Consider the following 20,409-nt stretch of genomic DNA (forward strand, 5'->3'; position numbering starts at 1 on the left):
ATGGATCTAGACTGTTCTCAGTGGTAGCAGATGACAGAACAAGGAGTAATGGTCTCAAGTTGCAGTGGGGGAGGTTTAGGTTGGATATTAGGAAAAACTTTTTCACTAGGAGGGTGGTGAAGCACTGGAATGGGTTACCTAGGGAGGTGTTGGAATCTCTTTCCTTAGAGATTTTTAAGGTTAGGCTTGACAAAGCCCTGGCTGGTATGATTTAGTTGGAAATTGGTCCTGCTCTGAGCAGGGAGTTGGCCTAGACGACCTCCTGAGGTCCCTTCCAACCCTGATATTCTTTGATTCTATGAAAAAGCAAGGGAATCTGGAAAGGAAAGGAGAATGTCGCATGCCTCGTTGTAGTAAAATAGTGAATTCTGCAGCAAAAATGCCAAATTCTGCACCTGCAAAATCTTGAATGAAATGAACGGAAAATCATTTATCAGAGCTTTGTTGCAGGTTTTCTTCAGACTCAGGCAACATGTCACTGCATTGCTAACATTTGTCTCACATTTTCAAGGTTCTGTCCTCAACCGTAACAGCTACTTTTTATTTAAAGACACTGAGTTTCTGGAGCACAATTCTGCAACTATACTGTGCCTTGGATATACTTTATTGTCACTGTGGTTTTCACTAACTCTATGGGCCAAATCAACCCCTATGCAATAAACCCACAATAAGTACTGCACACTTTACAAGGCTCTGTAGTAGGAAGAGAGCCTGATCCTTAAGCTTTTGTATTAGAGACCTGGTATGAGGCGTGACCTGCTCACAGAATCTGGCAAGAACAGGGCTGATATTGCAAAAATACACATTCTTAAGAAGTGCTAGTCACAGAATACTCACGCAAACACATCTTCATATCAAGTGGTATCAAAACATCCTGCTATCAAGGATGGTACAAAAACATTTCCCAAGGATAACAGGAATACACTGACCCCTCCTAAAAGATAAGGTCAGGATGTACGTAATGGAGATGCTTTGATCGAACCAACACGTACAAGGTGATGAGTGATAACTAGCCATGCCAGGGGGCCAGTACCTATGTCAGACGGGCAGTATTACGGGCATACATGCATTATTGGATCAGTAGAGTCTGCAGGATATTAGTGCCATACTTCGTTGACAATAAACCTGGCAAGGAACCTTCATCCCTTAATGGACCTTGTGGTCATTGGGCGGTTCACTCGAGGTCTGCCTTGCCAGCTCATCTGGGCTGGGCTGGGGCCGGTACACAGAGCAAACACACATGCAGCCAAACATCTATCAACATCTAACCACAGGCTCCGCCTCAGAATTTCCCTGGCATTATTCCATCAAAACTAATGAACCCACTCTGAAATCTGCACACATCTGGTGGATTCACAAAGTGTGAATGACTCTGCACTGGTTCTCTGCTCATTACAGCCCTCTCCCAGCTCCATGGCAGTTTGGTGGGACCCATGCTGCCAAGGATTTCCTTTCCAGCTGGGATCCTGAAATAACACTGAGAAGAATGAGAAAAGCATCTAAGTTAATGCTGCCTCACAAAGCAATATTTTAAGCAGGGAATCCCTCTGAGGAGAGAGGGACTATAATGTCTCTCCTAGAGCTGTCACTCCAGGACCTCCCACCAGTATCCCCATCTCCCTACATACTTAATCACCTCATGGAATTTATATGATAAAAAGTAAATACTGCTCTCAGCAACAGCAAATAAGACTAACTGAAAGCTACTATGTTCTGTGTCCAATAACACCACACTGTGTCTTGATCACTAATACTGCAAGAAAAAGTCTGTCTAGTCTGTCCTGAACACCAGAAAGTTTGCAATATCCTCTGAAAACTGAATGACAAACTAAAAAAAGCATAACATACCTGACGTACAAAACTATTAGAGGTAGTGTCAGAAGATGTACTCCCATCTGATCCTTTAAATCGGTTTTTTCTTCTTGCACCTTTTCCGTAAGACTATAAAAAAATAAAACAGGAATACTGTTAATTTCCCTTACACAGAAACTTCACATCCAAACATTACTGATGTAATATGACATGTTTGACTGCTCGGGGCTCACCTGGGCAACCTTCCTCAAGTTGGTTAGCAATTACGCAAGTAACTGATGGGACACGTGCGTAAGTAAGTGCTGACCAACATAAATAAAGTTTGCACAGTCAAGCCCTGAAAGGTTCTCTCTCTCCTTTCAGGTTCAGTGAAGCAGTTTTATAAACCAGCACGATGTAACATTCTATTCACAAGTCAGAATGAAGTATGGTTTTATTTTATTTTATAGTTACTTTAAACCTATTTCTAATAAGAGAGAGATACTGAAGAAGACTATAGTACATCCCAATTATGAGCCAAATCAGCTGGGAATGTGAATAATAATTGGGAACTGTTTAAGAACAGTTTACTAAAAGCTACAAAATCCACATTCATACAACTGAGAAAGAAAGTTACACTGGTCAATAAACGAGCCTTACTTAGAGAGGAAGTGAAAGCAGCCATAATAAATAAATAATAAATATAACCAATGGAAAAAGGGGGGAATTGATAATAATGAACATAAATTAAAAGCTAGGAATTGTAGAAAATTGACAATGGAAGCAAAAAACACACCAGGTAAAATCTATAGTCAGAGTTAAAGATAATAAAAATGAGCTTTTTTAAATATATCAGGAACAAAAGGAGTCCTAACAATGGTATTGATTCATTACTAGTTGGATATGATAATAATAATGCACAAAGGAAGACATATGCAATTAATATTTCTGTTCAGTAGCCACTTCCCTCACTCACGCCCATAACCTATCCATTATCGTTGACTTGGACCTCTCTCTAGGTCCTCACGTCTAGACTATTTCTAAATCTTTCTACTTAACACCACTAATATACAGCCTTTTCTATCCATCCACACAGCTAAACTCTTCTCCAAGTTCTCACTATCTCACATCTTGATTACAAAAACATCCTTATCTCTAGTCTAGACAAATGCAATCTTGCCTTGCTCAGATCCATTTAGAGTACAGCTGCAAAGATTATTCTTCTAGACCATTGCTTTGACCATTTCACTCCTCTCTTTGAATCCCTCCACTGGCTCCCTCTTGTCTATCACATCAAACTTATGCTGCTTATACTCACTTTCAAGGCCCTTCGCAGTCAATCCTCACCCAATCTATCATCGTTCATTTACTATCAAGATGTCAACTCCTGCCTCCAATCACCCAATAATGCCAGCCTCCATCTCCCACTTGTTAAATTTTCAAACCCGTACCTCAGTTCTTTCTCCCATGCTACCCCTCACACCTGAGAGTTCCCCATAAACATTCAAAAAGCTACCTCGTTATCCTCCTTAAAACTCTCTTTTGCCGTGATGCCTACAAAAATGTGACAACAGCCTCTGGTGTGCGGATACCACTTCCTATCATGCTGACCAATATTGTCTCATTGTTTCCTTCTACTCCCTCAAATATTTATCTGTATTTATCTGTTTCTTGTCTGATACTGTAAACTCTTGCACAGAGTAAAAAACAAAACAAAATAAAAGGAGGAAAAATTTTAGCATCTGAGGAAACCGGAGGTTGATAGGTATCCTCATCATGCTAAAGAGGTGGTGAGCCACGTAATCCCCTCTTAAATTTACTCTTGCTACTAATCATGTATATGTTTGTAACTGCATAGCAGCACTAACAAAAAATTGGATTTCCTAATACTCTGCAACATTGCCACGCCAAACATTCAAAAATCCTGAGTCAGCCTCCCTACAAAATAATCATGAGATTATTTTTAAAATTCTCATGATTTTAAAGTCAATACATTTTGGGTTCTTTTTAATTGCCCTCTGGTATTTAAGCCCTTAGGGTTCAAATTTTCAAGCTTTTCTCCAAACTTTGAAGGCTAGTAACGTGCTTTTTTGTTTTTGTTTTTAAATGAGAGCTGAGAGTCTCACATAGTCACATGTCTCCAGGAGCTATGGATTTAAGAAAAACACCAAATATGATAAAATGTTGAGGGATCACTGATTCTGTCTTTTTATTATATTTTACCTCTTTCTGTGCATTTTCTCACAGCTGTGTTGTGCAAGATCAAGCTCTTTATTTGCATGAACAATTGATTTTTCACAATGTACACAATACTAGGTGGGAAATTTCAGTATTAAAATTATGTATTTTGTCTACATTTTGCTTATATTCCAGGAAGAAGTGTATAACAGTTGGTTATAACTGTACAATTACAAATGACAGGCTGAATTGTGACACATGGCTATTGGCCTAAATAAGTGGCAAGGTGGGCAGCCTTTCTTGAACCCAATTCACCAAGGTACTGCATGCGCTTTACCATACTTCTGAATGTTCCAGCATACTCCCACCAGGGCAGCCTGCTCCACAGGCCTGTACATAGTATTTATGCAGGGAACAGTCCCTGTAGTCTGGGCCTGTATGCTATATGCACAAAGGCAATGCTCCTCAGTACTATCCAAGAATATCTGCATGTGGTCAGCAACAATCTGGCACAAAGTAATTGTATTAGTTTCACAATTAGTAAGACTCCAGTCCTGCATACAATTAAGTATGGGTATAACTTCAATCATGGGAGCAGTCTCATTGATTCAATGGGAATGCTGACACAAGTAAAGTTAAGCATGCTCTTAAGTGTTTATGTAGAATGAGGACCTGAGCGTGCTTTATTACTCAGTTACTTAGGTGTGTAAAGTTCTTTTAAAATGGGCTGCGTTGCTAGAGACAAAGAAACACAACATACACATGTTTAAATTCTGTTGCTTCCTAAAATACCAGTCAGGCTGTGTAAGACTTTTTTTTTTAACTACAAGTATTTTTGTAAAAATTGTTCATCTACCACACTCTTTAAGAAGAAACGTGATGAAGACATGTTTTTCATTCTCACTTTTACCTAAAAATAAGTCACTCACTCTTTATTTAAATCCATCGTATCTAATAAACCATGAAAATCATACAAATCGTCTGACACATGCATAGTGCTTCCCTGCAAATTAACAGTTTCATATACGAACAATTATTTCATTATTATTATTTATTAATCATAAATTATTAGGAGCTGAAGAGTGTTCATTTTCTACAATGAAACCCTACGATTTTAACAAGATCTCTGCTGTGTCCAATGCAGAAAGCCTGCATCCACAGTACTTAATTTTCCAACGTACATAACAAACAGAATACATGGTTGATCACCAATGGAAAAATGGTGTGCTAAATTGCATCTCGAAAAGTGGATCTAATGGCATCAAATTACTCAATCCACAACCAGAAAACCAGTCAGTGTGGATGGAAAATAAGGTGTCGATTTTTACCAGTGACAATAATTAACCACTGGAACAATTTACCAAGAGTTATGGTGGATTCTCCCTCACTATTTTTAAATCAAGATTGGATGTCTTTCTAAAATGTATACTCAGGCAATTATTTTGGGGAAAGTTCTATGGCCTGTGTTATACAGGAGGTGAGACTAGATGATCACTATGGTCCCTTCTGGCCTTTGAATCTACGGAAAATCCTAAATACATATCTATGAACGATCAGCGACTATTCATTTTTATTTTACACCAAGGCAGAAAAGAGCAGCATGTGTAATGCTCTCAGTAGCAGCTGATCCCCAGCCTATAATGGAGAATACAGTGCTAGTCATTAAGACTGATATTAAAGAGTTAGAGGCAGAGCCAAAATTTTAAAAACAGACATTTGCCTCATTCAAAGGCTCAAAGAAGGATTCAGAGGATTCAGCCAGCCGTCACTAACGCTACTTCTGGGGAAAATCTGCACCACTGCACGTGTGCAGAATTCATGATTCCCCCAGATTTCTTTGCTTCCCTGCAGAAAAAAATAACTTTCTGATGGGGAAGCAAAGGGAAAGCCACAAAAGTGGTCATGCGCCACTCCCCAGCAGTGTGGGTGCACTGTGTCAGGCATCCGGAGCAGCCAGCAAAGAGGTAAATCCCTGGGAGAGGGGCCAGGATGCAGACGCCTCAGTCAGTGACTCCTACCCTGTGCCAGGCTTAGCTGCTAGTCTCAGCAGGGCTAGGGAGGATGGGATTTCATCTTCTCCTGCAAGGAACAGCCAGGGTCAGGACCCCCCACCCCCGAAACCTCTCCGGCTGCAGGAAGCTCCGCACTCCCTTCCTTCCTGCCCCCATTGCTCCTCAGCCACGGAAGGGAGGGGTCACTGTACGGGGAGCTGCTCCCTATCTGCCCAACCCCCATGCTCCCAGACCCACCTCATACCCAGAATGCCCCACCAAGGCTCACCCACTGCACCCAGACTCCTCCCACTGAGACCCCTGAACCCGAACCCATACCCCAACAAGCCTCAACTTCTGCATCTGGACCCCACCTCTCTACCCAGACTGCCCCCCACACTTGAATCCCTACCCTAACAAACCCCACTTGCACCTGGACCACCCTCACAAGCCCCGGCACTTAGACCCCCATCCCACTGAGCCCCATCAAGCCAGCACCTGCACCCCATCAAACTGGCACCCAGACCCCCCTCTCTGAGTCCTCCATACCCAATCCCCCCGCCCACTGAACCCCAACCACCTTCACCTGGACCCCCTGCAGAGTCTCATTGTCTCTGCAGCCAGAACCCCCTTCCAATCCCTCCCAGCACGTTGACCCCCTCCAAACAATCTGCCTGCACCCAGATTGCCCCACACAGAACTCTATCACCCTCCACCTGGATCTCCCCATGCTAAGCCCCTCCACATTTGGATCCTGCTGAGCATGCTTGCCTACATCTAGTGTGCTTGGCATGAAGGGGCAGGCCTGGCCCTTGTGCTTTCAGGGTCAGGTGCAGCCTCACTGCCGAGTCCATGTCCCAGGGTGGGGGCTGCAGGGTGATCTCCCACCTCTGTGCAGTCAGTGGCCTGTGCTCCACACTGCCATGCTGCTTCCACATTTATTTATTGACAAATAAAATTTGCAGAATTTTGCAGAATTTTAAAATATTGGGTACAGAATTTTTAAATTTTTGGTGCAGAATTCCCTCAGGAGTATAATGTCTCAGTACAAAAATGATGAGCTGGAGAGAATGAAAGAGAAAAAACAAAAATCAAGAGTTGGAATGCAGATTAGATGACCTATAGACCTGGGAATGAAGGACTAACACAAGGAACAAATGAGTACTTAAAGTAATTGAGAAGCATAATCCTGAAAGATTTGTAGAATCTCTTAATAGAGAATTGCTGGAGTGAGAAGAGGATGTTCCTATTCTAACAGACAGAACACACCAAGTGATCTTTCCTCCCCCTGCTGCAGCAGGATTCAAGACCAAGAGACTTAAATGTGCACATACACTAGATAAAGAGCAGAAACCTAAGGAAAATTCAGGACACACTACCAAATCCTACCACTCAGTTCAAGAACAATTCATTGCCATTGTAATCATCCCCACCAAATGGGGTTCTTCAGTGCTGCGGTATATCAAATCCTCTCTGATATTCAGTAGCATGTTAGCCATACCACGATTCAGAGGCAAGTACTGCAAGCACTTCAGTCAGTACGCTCTATAGACTAGCATCTGGTGAGTCCCAATAAGCACTCAGACACACAGCTCACACAAAAGCAATTGTTTAGTAGGGCAGGCAGAAAAGAACGTCACAAATATCCCACATACAACAGCTTAAACGACAACAAAAGATAAACATCACAATTCCTCCTTAGTCCATAGGAGGGATTCTGAAAGAGGATTAGGCTGACTCAGGCACAGTACCTGGAAAGCCCCAAATAGGTGCAATAGGGTTTCAGTCAGTAGTTCCCAACATGCTAGGGTTCAGTTCCATAGTGATATCCCTTTGGGGGCTCCTCCATGCAGTTGTCCAGTTGCTGTGCAGACTGCTTTCCCTGTAACAATGTTTAGGCTGCAAGCCCCACCCTACAGTCTCCTGCTCTTTTACTAGTCGCTTGGAGGGATGCTGCTTCAGCGCCCCTGGCAGACCTCTCCAAGCCCCCCTTTATTCAGAAACTTGGATGCAGGGTCAAGTCTTTGTTTCTTCCCCACTGCCCTTGTGTCAGCCTGCTCTTGCCACTACCGCTGCTAACAACAGCCTCTCCCGATCAGGGCGCTTTGCTTCTCATCAGTCTCCCAGATCTCAGGCTACCTCTGCTCTGTTGCAGGATCTCAAGAGGGCCAGCTCCCTTCCCACAAAAGCCACTTTTCAAAGAGTTTCTTCCACCCTCACCCTCTTAGCCGGGAGAGGGGACTAGGCCTGCTCTCCTCACTCAGACCAACTGTCTCCCTAACTGCTAGGGAATCTTCTTCCTCCTGCTGATTTACTACATTCCAGAGGTGACAATTCATGCCACCATAGATTAAGACCTCTCTGCCTTCAGTCTGAATGAAAGGAGTGTGTAAAAGAGGCGTTGGTTCTTGGGGCACATGTGCTCATCCCAGCAAGCCTCTTACAACCCTTAGGCCCTTTAAGACTGGGAGCTGTTGTTGGAGGTCTGATCCTGCCTGCTCCTACTCATATAAGGCTTGCTGACTCAAACAGGAGAGCAGAAATGAGAGACTGGGTCTGGGAAAGCCCAAGGGGGAGGGGAAGAGTCTCTGCACCTGTCAGATGGAAGGCCTGAGGGAGAGACACCAGCAGAGAGCAGGAGCCAACTATGGTGAAGCCTCAGTTAAGGAGGACTGTGGAGCCCTGAAGACAAGGTCTAAGACAAGACCCAAAGGGGCAGTGAGACCATTTTGAATCTTATCTCTATATTGATGCAGAAAAGCCTCAAGCAAAGGAACTGGAAAAGTGCAGTTCTTTGGAGCATGCTTCTGCCTTCTCCAGCTGGTGGAGCCCACCAATTTACAGTCAGGCCACTGAAGCTCTTAGGAATTTAGCGGTGAAATATTGCTGGAGCTTCCCATTCAAAATGGCTTGCATTATAAAAACCAGGAATATGACCTCTAGAAGGCAGTGGGCAGGCTTTAAAGGAAAGTAGGTATTGAAATCACCAGAAAACTTCAGATGGACCCAACAGTGGGGAAAATCAAAAGAACAAGGGCAACAACTGATGGCATACCATATACAACTGAGAAACAAATGCCTCCAGAAGAGACTGGGCACTCAAAATATGCTTACTGCTGACAAAGAGCAGGGTGATACAGGTTGAACCTCTCAACAGTTTGGGAGGAAATCAAGAGAGAAATAATTCTAGAAATCTGCCCTGGCTTATATTTAAGGCTATTCAACATGTTTTTCTACTATAAAAGAGTGCAATACTGGAAGGAGGTTACCACTTCCAGCCATGAGGGTGGAAAACACTGCCTCGTGCTGGAAGTAATTTGGTCTCACCACCTCCTAATTTTCATCTCTTTTATTCAGGCACTGTCATGTTGGGGTTGGCAGTTGAGGAATACTGATAGATGAGAATAAAGCCTTCAATAGCTCCATAGTAAGCAGTGATATAATTATTGTTTGTATTTAATTAAATTAAGAGTAATAGGATCTTTCTGGCTATTAATTATAAAGTTAGTTTGTGAGTTAATATTGACAAATTAAGGCTTTGCAATAGAAGAATCTATTTAAAGAATAGGTGAAATGGGGTATGTATATATGGGGTAAATCAACTCAACTGTAACTTGTCAGTAGAGGGTGGGTTGAATCTGCTGCTGCTCTTCTGATTCCTCACTAGAGGGTGATATGTTAATGAGGAGTGGAAGATTCCATGGCAGATGGATGATGGGTGGAGATCTGAGAGAAACCGGTGAGGGCAGCTGGTTCCTGGTGACTGCTCAGGTGTCTAAGATGGGGTCTGGCCCATGTGTGCCAATGGATCTATCTTGCTTTAAGAACAACAGGATGTACATACACATTTGTAGATAATATTCACAAAGTGCAAAAACAAATTACACAATACTCACTCCACAACATCAATTTCTCTCCAAAAATCGAGACTGAACTACTGCAAGGACCTGAAATCAAATGTGCTTAGCCTCATGACAACAGTACACATTCACACACACAGAGAATTCTTATATTAGAGGATAACCTAAGTATACTAATTAGAAACAAAAGCAAGAATTCCTGAAATGTGGAAGACAGAAGCCCCTTGAAAAAGAAAGAAGGGAGTACCTATTGCCATCACAATAAGGCTAGATGTTTGAGGCTCAGTAAACAGGTATGAAAGAGATTAAGAAAAAAAGGAAACAAGGAAGAAGGAACTTGTTTCCATTTACAATTCGTCAAGCCGTTAGGAAATTAATTGACAGATAACATAGAAGGAGGTAAAGAGAGGGCAAGATGAGAAGGAAATAATTAGGAAGGAACTCACTTCAGATAAGATATTTCCCCTCTCAGCAGGTTATTTCTTAATTGCCAATTACAGGGTTTCATGAACCTTCCTCTAAAAGTATCCCACGCTGGCCTCTGCTAGAGATAGGATAATGTACTAGATCAGTGGTTCTCAACCTGCGGTCCACTTGCGGCCCAATCAGCATGGAGCTGCGACCCATGTGACATCGTCAGGTCCATACAGGTAGTATTGGATACAGCCCACAATGGTAAATAGGTTGAGAACCACTGCACTAGATGAACCAATATTCTGTTCTGGTATGGCAATAGTGCTAGAGATTTAGTCTCTGGACTTCACACACACACACACACACACAAAATCAGTTTGGAAGCAGAAGCTGAACTGTGGACTCATTAAAAAAACAGGACCAGACAGATGAAGAAATTATCATGAAAGAATTGCAAAGCATTGCCACTTGCTCTGTCTGTAACTAGAAATTACCAGGTCTATCTTCTTAAGAAATTACTTGATTGCTAAACTGATGAGTTCTCATTTATTTGGCTTTTTGTTCGTGAAAAGCTGATGAAATAGTAAGTCAAGGAAAAAAAATAAGGGCCTGATTTTCACAGGTACTGAGCACCCCAAGCTCCCACTGATGGAGTTATGGCTGCTCATGACTAAGGCTAAGATTTTGTCATGACTTATCAAAAGTCACGGACAAGTGACAGTCAATAAACAAAAATTCATAGAAGTCATGACCTATCCATCACTTTTGCTGCTGTGGCTCCATGGTTTCCCCCGCCACTGTGGTGGCTGGGAGCTGTGGGGTTCCCCCTCTGCCCGCAGCAGCTGGGGGCTACAGCATGACCATATTTCCCAAAGAGAATATGGGACACCCCGAACCCCTCACCCAAGATGTCCCTTTCCCTGCATGAGGCTGTTGCCCATCACTAGAACCCTGAGGAGGGCCCCCTCAGGAGTCTGCCACTTGTTGTAGAACACTGCAGTGGGGGCCCCTATCACCTGTCGTTGTTGTCACCTGTTGCTGGAACCCTGCCAGGGCCCCGCTGGCTGCCAGCTCCAGAATCCAGCAGCTTCAGCAGAGAATGTCACGGAGGTCTCTGGAAGTCATGGATTCTGTGACTTCCATGATATCCATGACATAAACGTCCCCTTACTCATGACCTCTGAAAATGAGGTGCTCAGTGTCCTGACTTTTTTCTGAGAGGGTCACATCTAAGTTCCCTACAGAATTATGCACATACTCCACTTTAGGAACTGTGAGTAGTCACATTGAAGTCATAAGGCTCTGTATAAGAACGCCCATAATGGGTCAGACAAAAGGTCCATCTAGCCCAGTACCCTGTCTTCCAACAGTGGCCAATGCCAATTGCCCCAGAGGGAATGAACAGAACAGGTAATCATCAAGTGAACCATCCCCTGTCACCCATTCCCAGATTCTGGCAAACAGAGACTAGGGATGCCATCCCTGCCCATCCTGACTAATAGCCATTGACCTAGCCTCCATGAATTTATCTAGTTCTTCTTTGAACCCTTTTATAGTCTTGGCCTTCACAACATCTTCTGGCAAGGAGTTCCACAGGTTGACTGTGTGTTGTGTGAAAACAAACTTCTGTTTGTTTTAAACCAGCTACCTATTAATTTCATTTGGAGGCTCCTAGTTCTTGTGTTATGAGAAGGAATAAATAACACTTCCTTATTTACTTTCTCCACACCAGTCATGATTTTATAGACCTCTATCATATCCCTAAGATGAAAAGTCCAAGTCTTATCAATCTCTCCTCATACAGCTAATCATACCCCTAATCATTTTTGTTGCCCTTTTCTGAACCTTTTTCCAAGACCAATATATCATTTTTCAGATGGGGTGACCACATCTGCACAGAGTATTCAAGATGTGGGTGAGCCATGGATTTATATAAAGGCAATATGATATTTTGTCTTATCTATCCCCTTCTTAATGATTCCCAACATTTTGTTTGCTTTTTTGACTGCCGCTGCACATTAAGTGGATGTTTTCAGAGAACTATCCACAATGACTCAAGGGGCCACCAAATGAAATTAATAGGTAGCAGGTTTAAAACAAACACAAGGAAGTATTTTTTTCATGCAATGCACTGTCAATTTCTGGAACTCCTTGCCAGAGGGTGTTGTAAAGGCCAATACTATAACAGGGTTCAAAAGGGAGCTAGATAGATTCATGGAAGATAGCCATTGATGGACCTATTAGACAGGATGCACAGGAATGGTGTCCCTAGCTTCTGTTTGCCAGAAGCTAGGATTGGGTGACAGAGCATAGATCACTTGACTATAACCCTTTGGGGCACCTGCCATTGGCCACTGTAAGAGGACAGGATACTGGGCTTGATGGACCTTTGGTCTGAGCCAGTATGGCCGTTCTTATGACCTCTCTCTTGAGTGGTAACAGCTAATTTAGAACCCATCATTTTATATGTATAGTTGGGATTATGTTTTCTAATGTGCATTAGTTTGCATTTATCAACATTGAATTTCATCTGCCATTTTGTTCCCCAGTAACTCAGTTTTGAGAGATCTTTTTGTAGCTCTTCGCGGTCTGTCTGGGACTTAACTATCTTGAGTAGTTTTATACCATCTGCAAATTTTGCCACCTCATTGTTTACCCCTTTTTCCAGATAATTTATGAATACGTTGAACAGGACTGGGCCCAGTACAAACCCCTGGGGGACACCACTATTTCAGAGGCAGCAGGTTTGTATAATTTTTGGTGGTGCCCAGAACAGGTCCAAGTCCCCATCCTCCCAGCATCCCCTGACTGCCTTGTAAACCAATATATATATTTTAAAATAATGTAAAAATATGAGGGCTCTGGGGTGGGGCTGGAGATGAGGGGTTTGGGAGGGGCTCAGGCAGAAGGTTATGGGGGTGAGGGCTGCAGCCAGGGATGAGGGGTGCACAGTGCAGGAGGGGGCTCAGGGTTGGAGTGTGAGGGCTCTGGCTGGGGATGTAGGCTGTGGGGTGGGGCAGGGCCAGGGATGAGGAGTTTGGGGGTACAGGCAGGCTGCCCCCCCCATCCTCTCTCCACCAGCAGCAGTGAGCTCTGGGGGAGGGACCCCTCTTCTCCCCGACAGCACACTCACTTCGTACCACTATTACTGCACATGGTCCTAGGGCCCCTCTCAGGTCCCAGAAGTCCCATCACCTCCCCTGTGGTGGGTGCGGGGGGGGGGGGGAGCATCATGTGTGCACATCCTGCCCTGCTGCCGCCTCTCACTGTAGCCTCACTGGGGGTGGGGGATAGGGCTGCCCCTTGCCCAGCATGGGGCAGGAGCAGTGACTGTGGGGGCGGGGGGGTTGCTCTGGTGTAGGGTCCCATCAGAAAAGGGAAGGGTGGAGCTGGGCCCCAGGCCATGAATATTGCTGGACCATGGGGCCCATGGGCCCATATAATTCAGTGCCCCGGCACTATTTACCTCTCTCCATTCTGAAAACTGACCATTTACTCCTGCCTTTTGTTTCCTATCTTTTAACCAATTACCAATAAATGGGAGAACCTTCCCTCTTATCCTATAACTGCTTACTTTGCTTAAGAGCCTTTGGTGAGGGACCTTGTCAAAGGCTTTCTGAAAATCTAAAACACACTACATCCACTGGATTCCCCTTGGGCACATGCTTGTTGACCACCTCAAAGAATTCTAGTAGATTGATGAGGCATGATTTCCCTTTACAAAAACTGTGTTGACTATTCCCCCACAAATTATGTTCATTTATGTGCCTCACAATTTTGTTCTTTACTATAGTTTCAACCAGTTAGCCCAGTACTGAATTCAGGCTTACCACTCTGTAATTGCTGAGGTCACCTCTGAAGCCCTTTTTAAAAATTCGCATCACATTAGCTATCCTCCAGTCATTTGGTACAGAAGCTGATTTAAATGATAGTCTACAGACTGTTAGTAGTCCTGCAATTTCACATCTGAGTTCCTTCAGAACTCCTGGGTGAATACCATCTGGTCCTGGTCACTTATTACTGTTTAAGTTATCAATTTGTTGCAAAACCTCATCTAAAGACACCTCAATCTGGGACAGTTCCTTAGATTTGTCCCCTAAAGAGAACGGCTCAGGTTTGGGAATCTCCCCCACATCCTCAACTGTGAAGTCGAATGCAAAGAATTAATTTAGTATCTCTGCAATGCCCTTATCATCCTTGAGTGCTCCTTTAACATCTCGATTGCCCAGTGACCCCACTGGTTGTTTAACAGACTTCCTGCGCCTGATATATTTAATGTTTTGCTATTACTTTTTGAGTCTTTGGCTAGAATGTTCTTTAGATTCTTTTTGGCCTTCATGTAGGAGATTGAGCACTCACTGCCTCCTGTTGGTCAGTCTGGGAATTAGCTCAATTCCAGTACTCAAATTGCCTCCTCCTGGCCACTGTCTCTCTTGCCTCAGGCCTCATGTCCTTCCCAGAACCCGGTGCCCCTTACTCTGGAGTTCTGCCTCACAGCAGTGCCCCCCTACTCTGAAGCTCCCCTTCCAGGGGAACCCCCAACCCTCTATGTCCACCTTGTCTCAGTGGCTACTATGGTCATCATCTAGCCCCTGTTCTCTGGGGCAAACTGAAGTCTGTAATAGCCACTCACCACTGGCAGGGGAGTTGGACCTGCTGCCTTTCTTGGCCCAGCTGTCTCCCTGCAGCCCCAGTACTTCCTCTGGCCTTCGGCAAGGCCTCAGCCTGGGTACTCGCCAGGCCAGAGCTCCCCAGCACTGTCTCCCTCTCCCTCTCCCCTTCCCCTTCCCCTTCCCCTTCCTCCTCCTACTCCTCCACTCCACTCCACTCCACTCCACTCCACTCCACATACCCTATGCTCCTTCAGACAGCTGACTCCTTCTAGACTAGAGTGAGACCAACCTAGTGCTCTCTTAGCCCTTATATAGGGCCAGCTGTGGCCTGAGTGGGTGTGGCCACAGCTGTGGCTGCCTTTCCAATCAGCCTACCCTTTTTCCCAAGAAGCGAGGTAACTGTCCCACTACACTTCCTAATTACATTTTTAACACTTCATTTGTCAGAATTCATGCTCCTTTCTATTTTCCTCACTAGGATTTAACTTCCACTTTTTAAAGGATGCCTTTTTGCCTCTCACTGCTTCTTTTACTTTGTTGTTTAGCTATGGTGGCTCTCTTTTGGTTCTCTCTGTTTTTTAATTTAGAGTATACATTTAAGTTGGGCCTCTATTAGGGTGTCTTTAAAAAGATTCCATGAGGCTTTCAGGGATTTTACTTTTGGTGCTGTACCTTTTAATTTCTGTTTAACTAACCTCATTTTTGTGTAGTTCTCCTTTCTGAAATTACATGCTACAGTGTTGGACTGCTGTAGTGTTTTCCCTACCACAAGTATGTTAAATTTAATTATATTATGATCACTATTACCAAGCAGTATGGCTATATTCAGCTCTTGGACCAGAACCTGTGCTCCACTTAGGACTAAATCAAGAATTCTCTTTTGTCTTGTTCGTTCCAGGACTAGCTGCTCCAGAAAGCAGTCATTTAAGGTGTCAAGAAACTGTATCTCTGCATCTCTGCCTGAGGTGATATGTACCCAGTCAATATGGGAATAGTTGAAATCTCCCATTATTATTGAGGGTTTTTTTATTTTAATAGCCTCTCTAATCTCCCTGAGCATTTCACAATCACTATCACCATCCTAGATAGGTGGTCTGTAATAGATCCCTACTGCTATATTATTATTCAAGCATTGAATTACTATCCACAGAGATTCTATGATACAGTTTGGTTCATTTAATATTATTACTTCATTTGATTCTATGCTTTCTTTCACATATAATGCCCCTCCCCTACCAGCATGACCTGTTCTGTCCTTCCCATATATTTTGTACCCTGGTATTACTGTGTGTCCCATTGATTATCCTCATTCCACCAAGTTTCTGTGATGCCTATTATATGAACATCTGCATTTAATACTAGGCACTCTAGTTCAACCATCTTATTATTTAGATTTCTAGCATTGGTATATAAGCACTTTAAAAATTTGTCACTTTTTAGCTGTCTGCCATTACATGATGTAATTGAATGGGACTTTTTCTCATTTGACTGTTTCTCATCAGATCCTACCTGTATTTTCTCATCTTCCATCCTCTCTTCCTTATTAGGACATAGAGAATCTCCATTTATAGATTTATAGATTGGAGACCTAAAATTTATAGATTGGAGACCTAAACTTTTATCCAAAATCTTATCTACACAAGGATCAGAGTGTGCTAGTTATTACTTTGTTTAATATTTATTTTAAAGTAGCTCTCATCCAGAGCTCCCAGTCAGGGCTGGATTTAGGGCGATTCACCTGATTCCCCCGAATTAGGCCCCGCACCCCTAAGAGGGCCCTGCAAGTCCCAAATGACCCTCCGCCGATGTTCCGCCAAAGGCACCAGCAGCCAATAGAGCTGCCGTCGAAGTCCCAGCTCTTTCAAATTGGGACCCGCAGTGCCTAAAGCTGGCCCTGGTGCCAGTCAGAATCAGAGCCCCATTATGCTAGGTGCTATGCAAACACAAAGACATAATACGCTATTTGGGACAGGAACTAGCAGGTTTCAAACATAATTTCCTTGATCAATGCCTCCAGGGACTTTATTTTGTTTGCAAAACATGTTGGAAAACCATAATATAAAAATCTTGGAACAGATTAATTACAGAGGATGTCGGTGGCTCAACAATATGGAAACAAACGGTTAAGTATAATTGTTCCTTAAAACTGCTGTAACATGGTTTGGCCAGCCTTTGTTGATCCACAATACGGAACATGATATATAACCAAAATAAAAAAAAATATGCCAAGCATAGGTAAAATCCTAGGATAGGACACAGTTTTAAACCTGGTTACAAAGTTTGGTCACATCCATACAGGCTAAGCTAAGCTGTAGAATGATATTTTCAGAAGTCATCATTCCTGGAAGTAACATTCCTGAAAGTACTTGAAGGAGTGACATTGCTGCATAAAACTTGAACGGTTCTCTGACCTCACCGCTGGGAATATTGGCATGGAATAGTTCTAGCAGTATCACAAAACATGATAGCCCCAAGCACCTTAAACATGTGGGTAAATGGGCATTACTAGAACATATGTAGTACAGTAAGTAATGGATCACATACCCTACATTCAGCCTCTTTCTCACTGTGACTACTCATAATAGCATCAAGTTTTTACTGTATTAATTTTTCAGAAATAATGGAACAAAAGGATAATGGTCTCTCAATACAATAAAATGCTAAGAAATTAATTAAATATTAATATTCTGACAAAAGGGTGTTCTATTCCAATAATGTAATTTCTTTGATATAAAAGGATTATATATGATTAGGATACTTGTCTAAAGGCGATGAGACTGTTTTGTCTGATGGACTTTGGTACAGAGAAGTGCAATTTGCTCCTTGCATTTACTAAAAAGCTTCGCTATCTTTACCATACACACAAAAGCCACCATTTGTGCTCTAGTTATTCAGAAGCCAGTTATATAAAACAGAATACAAGCACTGTACTGTACCTGAGAGACAAATAATGCAAGAGAGATTCTTTTGTGCCTAGTTAATACCACAGATAAGAATGAATTTTGTGACCAGTAATGGTCATTTGTCCACATCAGAAAACCACTACAGAAATTTGGTACAGTTGTCAGTCTCTGCTCAGGATAGGGCAGAAAGCAGAAGTATTTGTAGGTCAGGAATTAGGTGCCAGGGCACCATTGTGTGGGAAGGTTTCCAAAGCATATGCTCACACTGCTATATTTCTGACTGTAGTTTCAGAAGTAGGACCCTACCAAATTCACAGTCCATTTTGGTCAACTTCATGGTCAGAGGATTAAAAAAAAACGTAAATTTCATGATTTCAGCTATTTAAATCTGAAATTTCACAGTGTTGTAATTTTAGGGCTCCTGACCTAAAAAGAAGTTTTGGGGGAGTCGCAAGGTTATTGTAGAGGGGGTTGTGGTATTGCTGCTCTTACTTCTGTGCTACTGCTGGCAGGGTGCTTCCTTCAGATATGCCGCTGCTCTCCGGCTGGCCAGCTCTGAAGTCAGCGCAGAAGTAAGGGTGGCAATGCCGCGACCCCACTAAAATAACCTTGTTGTGACCCCCCCTGCAACTTCCTTTTGGGTTAGGACCCCTGATTTGAGAAATGCTGTTCTCCCCCGTGAAATCAGTATAGTATAAAGGCACACAAAAGACCACATTTCATGGGGGGAGACCAGATTTTACAGTTCGTGATGCGTTTTTCATGTCTGTGAATTTGGTAGCAAAAAGAAAAAAAAATTTCTCTTTTCTTTTTTAAACATGAACTGGTTTCTCAATAGCTGAATTGATATTCATTTTTAGTGATCTTCAATAAAAGTCATTTTGACAGACTGACACCATTTTCATATGACAGCATTTCTAATCCAACATTTTGGTGATACAGTGGACTAAAATAAAGGATCAGAAACAGTTTTGACAACAACAACAACGAAAAGGTATCATCCCAAAGAGAACCGGAGAGTTCATTATTTCAAATGCACACAATCAGATATGAGCACACACTGGGTTTAAAAATAGCAAAATGAATCTATGCAGACATGTAAGGTAAAACTAAGAGAGATATTAGACAACATTAACACACTAAACCAGGGCTTATCTCAAAATGCAAGATCTTCAATAGAGGTGTTAACCTCCATTTCTCTATCTCAAACATGCACACTCGCCAACCTGTGTACAATATATAATATACTTTAACACATCCTTGGGGGGAAAAGATCGTACATGACCCAGCTTCCTAATTTTATTCTAGAAGCTAGAATCTGTAAGGTTGAGGACACCTTTATCTCAGCTGAAGTCCATAAATTCTGTCTTCCCCTTTAAAGCGGGATTCCTAATCTATAGACACATATTGGATGTGAGGGGGGAGACAGGCTGTAGAGTAATATTGTAAGCAACATGTATATCGCACCAGATACAACAGGTTGTTAGAGATGGGGAAACAACCCTTTTTTTTTTAGAAAGGAAGGCACTGAACAACATAGTCAGTAATGTGTTCTTACATTCATCTACACTCTTAGATAATGAAAAGGTTTACAAAATATCTATTTCACTGAACACTTCCTTGCATGAATATGTTTTAATTAAATTACATTTTAAGTGGGGAGGGGAAAGGATCTCAGATCTCTTCTAAGAGCTATCAAACTTCCCTTCTAGATGGGAATTGAAGTTAGAGCGTAAGGAGTTTGGGAAATCCTGCTGTTTCCTTCCTAATCCCGTTGAAGCTTTTCTGTTAGCTGAGAAGGGTTGGGACATCTGATGGCTCAAAGCGTTTCTTTGCAGCGAGGACTCTGTTTTGAGGATGAGGGATGGATGTTCTAGTCAGGACGGCCACTCTTACGAGCTAGGGGATCGGCTTAGCTTTGCACATCTGTCCCTACGGGAACGGGGGCGAGTGACTCCCCCTACCCCAGAGCTGCCCCTGCCCCTTATGACTACAGGGTCTTGATGGGGGGACGAAGCTGGAAGCCAGAGACTAGCTGAAGGGAGCCGGCAGACACCAAAGGCACAGCAGGAGCCCCTCACCCCACCAGGTACCTGCGCTGCTGTTGCGGCGGGTGGGGGGTTGTCCAGCAGCTCCATCTGCAGCTCCTGCGCCGCCGCCGCCGCCGGAGTGGGAGGCGATTTGGACATGTCGCTTTGGACCATTGGAGAAAAGTACCAGCCGGCTTCGCCCCACGCAAGTCCCACAGTGAATCAGTGGAGAGCCCCGCGCCGGCACCGCCCGTTGCCGCTGCCTGCCCGGGGACTGGGACGGGCTCGGCTCCCTCAGCGCCGCGCCATCGGGAAGCCTTCAACGCCTGGCTGGGAGCAGGAAGAGGCAGCGGCCGCCAGGCGGGGGCGAAGGGAGGGAGGGTCCCTGGGACTTCGCGCTGCTGCCCCGCTCGCCTCGCCCGAGCTGCTGCTGCTGGAGGCTGGAGCGCGGGGAGCGGGCACCGCCGCCGCCAGGCGGAGGGGGAGGAGACGGGGAGGCGCGCTGGGAAGAGGGAAAGCGGCAATGACCGTCTCCCCCCACGCGAGATCCCGGCGGCCGGGGGAGGCTGGCTGGCTGCAAACGCGGCGTCCGGCGGGGCAATTACTGCCCCCCTCCCAGCAAAGTTTCT

At 43.8% G+C, this 20,409-nt stretch overlaps 1 protein-coding gene across 2 annotated transcripts in view; it reads right to left on the minus strand.

Annotated features, from left to right (window-relative positions):
- Positions 1–20,019, minus strand: part of CACNB2 (calcium voltage-gated channel auxiliary subunit beta 2) — a 463,236-nt gene extending 443,217 nt beyond the window's left edge. The window contains exons 1-2 of one of the 2 annotated variants that reach the window (XM_075062308.1): positions 19,844–20,019; positions 1,849–1,941 (exon numbers count right to left, since the gene is read on the minus strand). In XM_075062308.1, the coding sequence (XP_074918409.1) occupies positions 1,849–1,941; positions 19,844–19,954 (204 nt within the window). In that variant the 5' untranslated portion in view covers positions 19,955–20,019. The remainder of the gene's footprint in view (positions 1–1,848; positions 1,942–19,843) is intronic. The other variant, XM_075062307.1, reaches the window with a different exon arrangement.
- Between the last annotated feature and the right edge of the window lie 390 nt (positions 20,020–20,409).

Source organism: Chelonoidis abingdonii, chromosome 2, assembly GCF_003597395.2.
Source record: "Chelonoidis abingdonii isolate Lonesome George chromosome 2, CheloAbing_2.0, whole genome shotgun sequence".
NCBI classification, from domain to species: domain Eukaryota; kingdom Metazoa; phylum Chordata; order Testudines; family Testudinidae; genus Chelonoidis; species Chelonoidis abingdonii.